Here is a 12,147-nt window from a genome sequence, read left to right as displayed (position 1 = left end):
AGTGTTATTCTAAATGATACATTGAATGTCAAAAGACCTATACCTCTTAAAACTTTCATATATTAAGAAATGAAAGCTCTCCAAATGTTCATTGTGTCTTACTTCCATCTCAAGGCAGACATCTATTTAGGATAATACATTTTGTAGCCTGTCTCTGTTGATGACCATCAGAGGAGCAGTGATGCAATCCTTGAGGTCATTCATTGTTTTTGGAAATTGTAGGTAGTTGCTGACTTCCGAATATTGATGTTCCATTTTCCCTGTCAGTCTTTCCTGTTCTCTGCCCAACGTCCTGATCAATCAGTGACCACTGATCTACACTTAAGGCAATCACCCAGGTTGCATTTATCCTATATGTTTATTACCGAGCATTTTCTTAAACAATTTTAGATAATTTGGAAATGACTGAACATTTTGCTTTGCTAAATTACTCCAGTCCATAAATCCTCTTTCTATAAACAAATATTTGATGCAGCTTGTCCTTGAATTCCAAATACACCTTCATATTGTGATCTCTCTTACATTTAAAAACACTACTCAAAGTTATTTGTCTACGAATGTCATTCCATGCCATCCCTCCACAGACGGCTTTGAACATAGTAACAAATTAAATGAAGAAAGGATGTGAGCTCGTCAAACTGTATGGAAAATGAGCATTTAAATTGTTGAATAACTTCAGCACAGTTTAGATTTGCTCCTTCACAAACTGAATCTGTGTCTGAGGTGAACTGCTGCTTTTCCTCACAGTTTTGATCAGCTTTTTTAAAACTCAGTTTTCTTAGTGCTGTTAAGTGGAAAACCTGAGCTAGTTGGCCATGCAGTTGGGGTCGCATTCCTATGAGCTTGCATTCAGAAGGTAGTGGTTTTGAATTCCACTGTCAGAAGCCCTGAAGATGTTTTCCCATGGTTTCTCATTTTCACACCAGTTAAATGATATCCGATGGTTTTACATATGTGTAAATGTAGTAAATGAGCAGTGCTGTATCCTAGGTGTGTCAATACATTACTAGTATATCTGACATGACCAGATATTACAAATATAACCCTTAATAGTTTCTGTTAGTGAGAGTGTTAAGGTTGGCTTGGATTAGTCTCTAATGTTTATTGTCAATGTCAGTGTTACATTGCCAGTTCTTTGGTTTAGGTATTGCATGTCTTCTTTTATTTCCCCCATGATTGTAATAGAGGATGGTGGCCTGTGTTTCTTAAAACTGTAATCCCCATCAGTACTATCACACCACCTTTAGCACTGCATCTTAAAATAAATTTCTCCCACCTTAATTAGTGTAGGAAATGTTAAATCACAAAACTTCGATCAGTGTTTATGAGACTGGATAGTACAGTCTGGTAAACAGAATTTCAATGCAGGTATGATTACTCTGGGTTACCCCCATGTCCGCAGTCTGCTAAGGGCAGGTTCACCTATAACGAACAAGAGATAAAATAGCTCAAAATGTGCTATTTTTTTTTTTCCTTTGGCATTACGTCCCACCGACACAGATAGGTCTTATGGCGACGATGGGATAGAAAATTGCTAGAACTGGGGAGGAAGCGGCTGTAGCCTTAATTAAGATATAACCCCAGCATTTGCCTGGTGTGAAAATGGGAAACTACGGAAAACCATCTTCAGGGCTGCCGGCAGTGGGGTTTGAACCCACTATCTCCCGAATGCTGGATATTGGCCCTCAAAATGTCCAATGTAACTTCTCCCAAAACAAGTATCTTGCTCAGACATAATTCCTTTTGGAAGGCAGGATTGCTACAAGCTCATTTTATTCCTCCAATACAGGTCAGTGTCTATGTTGTATGGAAACCCATGTCTAAAGGCTCTTGAGTGATTTCTGAGAAAATTTTCTCTAATCTGCCCCTTTTAGCGGGCTCTGGGTCTTTGACAACTTGGGCAAATGAATGTTCTCTATTCCGTGCTTTCTGTCATTATTTTCCTCTCCTTTCTGTGAATTGCTTTCTTCTTCCTTTCCTTAGTTTGGCTGCTGTTCATTCTGTTCTGTATTGAATGATTTAAGTCAGTATCTTCTAGACTTTTATACTTCAATTCACTTTTATTAGTAAATAAACATATTAGAATCTATGCTTTTGATCACCATCCCCTTAGTGTTGACCAGGTTTTATGAGTCCAAGTGAGAAAGTTAAACATCTCCTAGTAGATAATGAATGAGGCTCTGAATTAGCAGGTGTACTTGCCAACACTGCTGGCTCAGCACTGATGGTGTTCTCATCACTTCAGTTCTTCACCGAACACTGTGTAATATCCTTGTAGTCATAAAACATTTCATTTGTAGTTGGTTTGAGTTTGGCCCACATCACAAATTTCCCTGGAATATTACTGCTAAGCCATCTTCTCTTTGTTTTTTTAAGTTTTTTATACTTGGAAACATTGAAAGATGTTGATTGAAATGGAACTCTCTCTAGGCGGTATGTAGCACTTTTGAGCTTGGGAAAACAAGAGTAGAGAAAGTGCTTCAGATATTTCAAGGTATTTAAATCTGTTTGTAAATAAACACTATGCTGAGAATGTAATATTTATATTTCTCACTATATGTTGAAAGATGTAGAACAGCTTTAACACTTATGTTTCAAACAATCTGTAACATTATTTCGATATCATTGGACATATAATAATAGTTCACACGATTTAGTGTTTATGTCTGTGGCTGCTTACTTCCAAAATTCTTTGTAAGATGGCTCAAATTCCAAGTCTGGTAGGATGCAATATATCTTCTGGTATGCCTAGAAATCTCTTCTCATTATATATTTGTATAACATTCTTCTCCTTTCCTTGACATTAGGTGTGAACAAGGATAGTAACTCCATTCTCAATACAGCGTTTGGTTTTAAGAATCGTCTCCTGGTAGACACCTTCCATAAGCATTAGTGAAATTTTGAAAGTAACTCTAAAACTGGCAGGTAATGAATAACCAAGCTCATTTGTTAGTGACTGTATTTGTAGAAGTGTCTTATGTGCATACCTAATATATCTTCTTTTGCACAGGAAAATGTTGAACATGTATCAGAAATGATAACTCTGAAAAAAGAAGCCGAATCAGAGTTAACAGAGCCAGGGCCAATACAGGAAAACTCATTTGAGGTAATGTACATAATTTGATAAGCCATTGTCAAGTGAAGAAATGGGTTGGAAAGGTGCTCAACAGATATCAGTGGTTAACCATTAATTTCAATATAGAGTACTATGGAAAATATAATTTTTTTATGAGATTGACTGATTACTTGCCTAATTTTCATATTTCCTTCAGGTTGTTCCATGATCTTGCCTTAGGTATCATGTAGCTGATTGAATGGCTCCAAAGACCTCTAATGCATGTCATTTGGGAACTCATATTATTGCTACTAATACTTTTGACTGCATAAATGTCTTCAAATAAAAATTTAGTATAAGATACTTTCTTTTATTACTGTTGAGCAAATGATTTTCTAATGGATATTCTACTAGTTGTTTCCAAATGAATTACCTTTGTAATCTCATTGATTATATTAATGATTGATTAGAGGATACAAGTTATAGATGATATGCTTGCTAATGTGAGAGTTGCGTTAAATACTACACACATTATAACCATCTTGTGGCAAGTAAAAGACATTCTTCTACTTCCTAATGTGGCTTGTGGTGTTACTGGTCTATTCTGACTTATAATATTACTTAAACTTGCAATTAATTAATTAATTAATTCATCGTCAGCCGCTGCTTTTATCCGATAATACGTTTTTCTCCTGTAGTTCCTCTTAAAGTCTGTTGGCTCTGTGGAGATGTCGCTGATGACTAAAACATGCGGCCACGCAAGTCACATTTAAAGGTGGGTGGAGGACGTGGGTTGGATCTGACATAGTTTCTGCTTTTCATATGTTTAAATTTCTTTTCTACGACGTGCCTTCTCAAAAAGTGAGACGCCTTCTGCAGTAGTTTTGCGCCAGAGAACAGGGTTTTGTGCAGTTGTCGCCCAGCTGTTAGCATTTATGTTGGTGCTATTCATAGTCTTCTTAAGCTGGTCTTTATAAAGTTTCAAAGGAGCACTTTGAGCCCTTTTGCCATGACCAATCTCACCGTAGAGAAGTTGTTTAGGCAGTCTGCTATCATTCATATGCTGGATGTGACCAACCCATCTAAGCCAGTGAGTGATGATGAAAGCTTATATGCTGTTCATATGCTCCTTTCCATGGACTGCCACATTACTTATGTACTCATCCCCATTCATGTTCATGATGGATCTAAGTTTCTGATGATAGAAGCGTTCCAGTTTCTTTATGTCATGACGAAAAAGTGTCCAGGTTCCACATCCATATAGTAATGTTGTTATGACTACAGCTTTTGCTGCCGTTGAGGTCTTCACTCGTTACCCTGAGCTGGGACCCTTTACCAGATGTTACATACTAGGTCAGTGTGCTCTGGGACTCACATAGGCAGGAGCGCCACTCCCTGGGCAGGGCTGCCTCTAAGGGGGTCCCTACCTGTTACTTGTAATTAATAAATATTCAAACATAAATGACCTTCAAGAGGGATCTTGTTTGTGAAAAGTCATTGTGCTGTATGTTCAACGTTACTCACCTCAACAGTCATTACTGAATTAATTTGTCGCTACCAGGATGCATATTTGATTACTTTCAGTATGACTATGTTGCTCTGGGGTATTTAATTGTCCATTTATTAAAATATTCATTTGACCGTCTCCTCCAGGAGTTTTGGATTAGCTGTTGAATATATAGCCTCCTGGGTGATGGGAGAGGAAGTATAATCATGATCAGGAAGTGTAGTATACACTCTTCTTTAACTCATTGGGCCGGACCACGGAACTGTTCCGTTGTCTCACTGTACTACGTAATTCAACGTTTCCTCAAGAGATGGCAGAGTGAGTTGCATTTGTGATTTGTGTAGGAACTCTTTCTTTGCAATGTTGTATGCTGTTTGCTAATATATATATCGATAGTGTGCTTGGTAATATTAGTTTGAAGTGGGCTATCTCTAGCTTTGAGATTCGCTTGTAAACAAGATGGCTGCCAGTATAGAACTGATAATTTGCTGGGCTGAGTGGCTCAGACGGTTGAGGTGCTGGCCTTCTGACCTCAACATGGCAGGTTCGATCTTGGCTCATTCCGGTGGTATTTGAAGGGGGTCGAATACGTCAGCCTCATGTCGGTAGATTTACTGGCACGTAAAAGAACTCCTGCGGGACTAAATTCCGGCACTCGGCGTCTCCAAAAACCGTAAAAGAGTAGTTAGTGGGACGTAAAACAAATAACATTATTATTATTAGAACTGATATTTACCGATATATAACCCCTTTTAGGAAGTGATGATGATTAGGAATGTAATTTTTTCAGTGAAATTTGTAGTAATATTCCTAAAGAGCAAATAGATGTGGAAATCGAAGAGAAAGTGCAAAGAGAAGACTCAGCAGGCGGACTGAGTATGGCCCCGTGATGCTAATAAAATAAAATGTTTTACTGTATTCCTTGTTCCGCAGTTTGTGGTATGAAAGCCTTTTGTTTTCATGTATATTTAAATCTAAATGGTCTTGTAAGTAAGAAATTTCTCATGATAAGAAGCAACACTATATTTCCTCCAAAATAATCCCAGCGCCAATGCAGTTTCAATCCGACAAATATGCAGGGCTCAATGGGTTAAGGAAATGGGATGTAGTTAGGTAAGAATTGTCCGAAGGGTTATTATTTAATTTCGTTGAGAGGATGTATGTGTTGCATGAGTGGGTGGTCAGTTCATTGTAGGTGAAGCAATAAGTACCCATCACACTTCTGAAGTGATATTTCAGACTCTGGACAGCTGTTTCCTAGATTCAACCAAAGTGTGATGTTGTAGGAGGGATGAAATGTCATGTCAGTCCCATGCCTGCCGTTGCAGTGAAGTGTTGTTTTTTCTAAGGATTGTCTTGCAGAAATGCCTCCGTTTCTTCAGCTGCTCCGAGGAAGTTCTTGCCGTTATCGCTGTAGATTTTTAGGGTTGACTACTATGAGAATGCAGCTGACGTAGAGCAGTGAGAAATATAGTTGTGATCAGATCAGGTATCATGTCTTATGTTGACAGCCTTGGTAGCTAGGCAGTGTGGTCTTGTTTGACCTTGCACCAGTTTTTATGAGCATTGACCCAGCATAGTCTATTCCAGTGTTAAGAAATGGGTGCGTCGGGGTTGCTTGCGCCCTTGGTGCATTTTATATTAATTGTACAGAAGTATCAGCATTCAACTTGCAACACTTGTGATGTGGCTTCTTTACTGTCGCTTTTGCTGATGGCATGCAAAATTTTCTCTCAGAGTTGTGTTTATAAGTGGAGTGTCAGGATGAAGTAGTTGAAAGTGTTCTGGCATGAACATTAACTTACATTAGCTTTGTTAGATTATGGTATGGATGCAGATAGATGTGGTGTTTTGACTCCACTAGAATTTGGGAATTGTTCAGTCCTCTGCTGACATAAATATTACGTTCTTGATCTGTGATTCTGTTTATAGTATTAATATAAGTTGATAGCATCCTACACAATATTAATGCAAAATTTGAGTGTGGAGTTCTACTTCAGTACGAACAGTGGACTTAAGTTTCATTCCATGGTTTGTTTACAACAGTATGAGATAAGTCGCAAACAATGAGCAACTACTCTTTGTACTTTGTTTATCCCAAAACTTTTGTTATGAATAGATCATTGTGCATGGCTGTAAGAAAAATTAGTGACGTTTCTTTATTCTGGAAGATTAATTTGAACATTATGTTTTGATTTCGGCCAACCCAAGGTATCTTGACTCTACCATTTAGGACCATGTTGAAGAGTATATTCATTTGCAGTCGTCTGGACACTAAGTCAAAGGGTGTGTCCTTAAAGAGGATATGGTACCACTCATTTTGTGGCATACCGATAATTGAACACCACAACGTCAAAACAGATGAGTGCACAACAACAAGAAAGTTCAGTGGTTATCCCAGTGCAAACATCACACCAACTTCTGAGGGATGCCACAAAGCATAAGTGTTAGCACAAGCTCAAATGACTGCAACAGAGGAGTGATCTTACAGAGTAAAAGAAATAGAAGAGTTATATCAGAAATAACAACATATATCATAGTTTAAAGACCAAAATCGAATGTAATAATAAAAATGTTGGGTGGATAAATAAAAGATATTAAAATTAAATTAAAATTTCTAGAATTTAAAATAAATAGTGTCTGGAGAGATTTTAAGTTAGAAGGAAAAATTCTTGGATACCATACTTCTTAAAATGGCATAGCACAGATATAATTTAGATATCAGATATTAGATGTGATGTAAACCACAGAGATGACAATTAATACATCTTTACAATTTTAGTACCTCCCGAGCTTGGTATTGAATTGTGTAGAAATATATGTAGTCTTCATGTTTACAGCAGCTAAATTCATATCGTATGCACAATATGCGTTACTGCTCATGAGTACAATGGCCGTCCCTATATTTTCCCAATTAAATACATTGCTTTAGATAAGAATTTAGTTAGACCAAACCTTATCACACTTAGTTTTTATGAAAAGCGAACTTGAGTGTATACATAAGGGTATCCGCAAGTCAATAAAAGTATAAAACATTCACAAGGGGAGAATCAAGGGAAAAAAACATAGTAAAATTCAAATAGATAAATTAAAGATAAACAAGGTGAACATAAGAATTGATGCAATGAATTTTAAAATAACAGAAGCAAACTGAATTTTAACCAGAAAGCAGAAAATTAAACACTTAAAATCCAACAAAATTAAGTAATATCATAACCATGACCAAGTTTGACACATTATATACACCAACACAAGCATACGTCATAACCAAGGTTGCAGGTCACAAAATCCAGTGACCCGGATGAGTTGGCCATGTTGTTAGTGGCGTGCGGCTGTGAACTTGCATCCGGGAGATAGTGGGTTCGAATCCCAGTGTCAACATCCCTGAAGATTGTTTTCTGTGGTTTCCCATTTTCACACCAGGAAAATGCATGGCTTTGCTTTAATTAAGGCCACGGCCGCTTTCTTCCAACTCCTAGGCCTTTCCAATTTCATCTTCGACATAAGATCTATCTGTGTCAGTGCAACGTAAAGCCACTAGCAAGAAAAATCCAGTAATCACCACCACCAACAACAATAGGACAGTAAGGAAGTCATTATCTAATCGCAAGGCAACATCTCACAATAATGAAAATAGTGGTGTCAGACAATGGGGAGAATGAGGTGAAACCGGACCGTAAATAATCCAGGAGAAATGGCAAGGCAACTTACCAAATAAATCTACAGAAATAAACTCACTTTGTTATCCACTTGGGAGCAGAATTACTGTGATCCAAGTGTTAAATTAGCAGACAACTAGCAGAAAGGTCTGTACAACCCTAGGTTGTCAACCTCATGACATGACCACTCATCTTCAAAACTGTATTAAACTTTGAATATTACACTGCTGAGAAGTTTAAATGCAGTATTCAGTTCTTCAAAATAAGTTTTATACTAACACATAAAGACAGTCATGTGCCAATTATTATGACAGCATATCATGCCATTCATGTATTACACGAGTTAATGATTTCTGGCACAAGATATTCACACATATTGTTGCAAAATGTGGATATCGATAAGTTTACGTATCATCTGAGATTTATTCACTGCTCCAAACTTAGTTTTATGTCAGTCGTATGGTTAAAGTCGTTACCATGTTGGCAAGCGAGGGTAAGTTCCAGAACTTTGGTGTTGGCAGCATTTTGATGAGATCATTGTATTGTTACTAAGTTGCAGTATCCCTGTTATTATCTGTTTTTGCAGTTAAAATAGTGTCTTCAGAAGGTATCCTGTAACTAACAGGTTGTATTAACATACGTAAATGTTCATTAATTTCTTGATATTTATTGGTAAAATAAAATACTGCTCGTTATTTGATTTTCAACTTTATAATATCGAAAGGTCATTTGATAACTGAGGTCCATTCAATACAAAAACTACCCCTAACATCGAATGCCACTGAAAATGAATGAATAATTCATTATTATTACCTTCCAGCCATTTAAAACTAGAAAAGAGATAATGATTGTTTCGTGCAGTTTTTGCTTATTTTCCTTAACTAGTGTTCAAAGCTTTGATTTTAATTTTTAGTACTCTTCTTTTGTACTGAAGTCTGCATTTCAGTACTTGTGACTGCTGAACCATCTATGTGAAACTTGAGAGGGCCTGAATTTGAACCCTCATTGGGTATAGTTAGATTTCTTTCATGATATCTTGTGTCTGTTTGATGCCACACCTTGTTTAAATCACTTTATTTAAGAATCCTGTCTCTTTCCAAGGTTTCTTGTCATCAGCAAATGAAGTGATGGTGACAGAAGGGGATGTGCAGGAGCAGTTGCCCCCTCACTCTTTGGAAAAAATTCATTATTATTACCTTTCAGCCATTTAAAACTAGAAAAGAGATAATGATTGTTTCTTGCAGTTTTTGCTTATTTTCCTTAACTAGTGTTCAGAGCTTTGACAATTGACAATAGTCAGAATTGAGAAGCCCAACAAGGATATGTCCCAAAAGCCAAAATTTAAGCCTTTTGAAAAAATGAAACGGTGTCAGTACTTGTTATCTGCCTTGACTGAAGCTGTTCAATAGTTTATGTCCGGTATGATGTCCTGAAGGCAAGCATCTAAAACTTTCCAGGTCCCTTTAACAACGTTAAGCAACAAACTATCTGGACAGCAGAAGATTCAGACTGCCCTTGGCCGGAAGCCATTCCTGAGTCCACGAGAAGAAGTGTGCATTAGTGATTTAGGAATGAAAATAACTAAGAGAGAATTTCTGTTGAGGAAAAATATTTTAACTTGACACTGTTCAGAAAATTGTGCAGTCAACCATGAGGAGCACACCGTTTAAAAACGGAAGACATGGTAAAACCCGGTCCAGATGTTTCATGGGATGGCATCCTTCCCTCTCCCAGAGAAAGGCTGAATCTATTAGCAAGGACAGAGCTGCTGTCTTGGAATAGGGAATACATGGTTGGTTTGTGGGACTGTCGTTCTTCCTGGAATCTGAGGATGTAAGATCAATTATGGAAGACCCAAGAAGGATCTTCACTGCAGACGATTCAAAGTTCCTTTTTCATAAGGTTTTGGGAAAGTACCTTGGAGTCAAAAGGGAACAGCTTCAATTTACAGCAATCTGTAAAGAGAAAGGAGGCCTAACAATGTTCAGAAATGTGTGTGTCGATGGGTGTTGTGCGCTGTGCCCCAACAGTGATCATCTACAGCAACATACGTTTTCAGCAGCTTACCAGAGATCATGTACGGGAAAACTGAGAGTGGTTGGATGAAGGCCCGAACGTTTCTGTACTAACTTCAGCACTTTAGGTCATGGCTAGAGGTAGCGAAAATTACACTTCCTGTTATTCCATTTCTTGATGGACACAGGAGTTATTTATCCCTTTAATTCAGTGAATATTGTCATGACCATGGAACAATTGTGTACTGTCTTTTCCCTCACGCCACCCACCTTCTGCAACCTGCAGATGTGGGTGTATTTACACCTCTAAACAGAGCATAGGGAAATGCTTCCCAGGACGGGGAAATATGAACTGTTCGTGCATCAGAAACTAAGGTAAATTTTGCATCCATATTAAAGAAAGTTTAGGATGATGCTGTTAGGGCAGTTATTGTGAAAATCACCTTTTGTAAGTATGGTCTCTATCCACTAGATCCTATTGCTGTGGATTACACAAAATGTGTTGCATTTATTTTGAAAACCCCAGTGAGAAGGCAACAGCAATAGGGTGGTGAAGGCAGCCCTTCATCCCCTTCCACTTCCAATAAGAAGTTAAAGATGACCTGCAAGAATTCTTGCCTCCTGCTATTCTCGATAAGTTCAGTGACTAGATGGAAGAAAGCAGAATGATGGTGAACCAAATTTGTATGCTTATTGGAAAAGTATTACAACTCGGTGCAATGCTGCACGTGAAACAATATTGGCTAATCAAAACGAAATGATGACAGACAGTTCTTCAGAACAAGATGATGATGATCAGGGCAGAGATGATTCCACGTGGAATGATGAATGTGCAGAAGTGTATGTACCTTCTCCCAAAAAGAATTTTCCTGTTGTCGTCATCAAGAATTGTGAAGAGTGGAGCAAAAGTTCACATGCTGAAATTTTTGAATGAGCACGAAATTGCTTCGGAACTTGCTTGCTCACCCACCTCAGTAGTAGCGTGGATTCTCTCAAAGTTCCTCATCAGTTTAGATTAAGGAAATGATGTGATAAGTACTGGGAAGTGAATAAACAGGGACATGTTCCGCTCTACTTTACGTTGAAGAATCCTTCTATATTGTTGACATTAATACAACCATATAATGTCTAAAGTAAACTGATTTATAATAAATATTAAATAAATTGAATAAATACAAATAATAAATATTTCCTGCTTTTTGGTATACAAAAATCATGTTCATTAAATAAGACAACACTGATTGATATATAACGCTGACCACTCAGTATATGGAGGAATACAACTGTTGCATTCAAGGGTGCCTTGAGCCTAGGAATTATACATTTTAAATGTCTGAACAAGCGAGTTGCAGCCAAAGGATATTCCGTTAAAGTTTTATAATTCCTTCAGAGGTCTGTTCTTCACTGGTAAAAAGTAGTGATCAGTAATTCATTAAGATGACCTTAAGTGGTACATATTTAGAGTCACAACCCTATTACAAGGTTTCAAAGTGAATATCTCTTCCAAGTGTATTACAGCAATAATGTCACTGACTGATCTGACATTTTGTTGAGCACAATTAAGGAAACAGAATTTGTCTTACCAAATGAGATGACAGTGATGTACAAGGGAAATCCTTCATGTGATTTACTGTTAAGAATTCCAATAATACCTTGGCAATAGGCTTGCACAGAAGAAGTACATAATGGTCTAATTGGAGGAGTAAATTAACAATTTGGTCAAAATACCCTAAACTACCACCCACCACTAGGTTTCAAATTTTAAAAAATGATCAAGAAATACTGGCTAATCATACTAACGTGGTTCAAAGTTACACTTCGGATCTAATATAGGTGAGTGTAGTTGGAGCTAATTCAACAGTCATCTTGTCAGCATCTCGACTCCCAGGGTTCAAAATGGTGGCCATAGAG

At 37.5% G+C, this 12,147-nt stretch overlaps 1 protein-coding gene across 1 annotated transcript in view; it reads left to right on the top strand.

Moving 5' to 3' along the window:
- Positions 1-12,147, top strand: part of LOC136875104 (zinc finger protein 83-like) — a 57,325-nt gene that overhangs the window by 15,369 nt on the left and 29,809 nt on the right. Inside the window, exon 3 of the mRNA XM_068227900.1 lies at positions 3,011-3,106. Within this exon, the coding sequence (XP_068084001.1) occupies positions 3,011-3,106 (96 nt within the window). The remainder of the gene's footprint in view (positions 1-3,010; positions 3,107-12,147) is intronic.

Source organism: Anabrus simplex, chromosome 5 (assembly GCF_040414725.1).
Source record: "Anabrus simplex isolate iqAnaSimp1 chromosome 5, ASM4041472v1, whole genome shotgun sequence".
Classification (NCBI taxonomy): Eukaryota; Metazoa; Arthropoda; class Insecta; order Orthoptera; family Tettigoniidae; genus Anabrus; species Anabrus simplex.
This window is presented reverse-complemented; position numbering and strand designations above follow the sequence as displayed.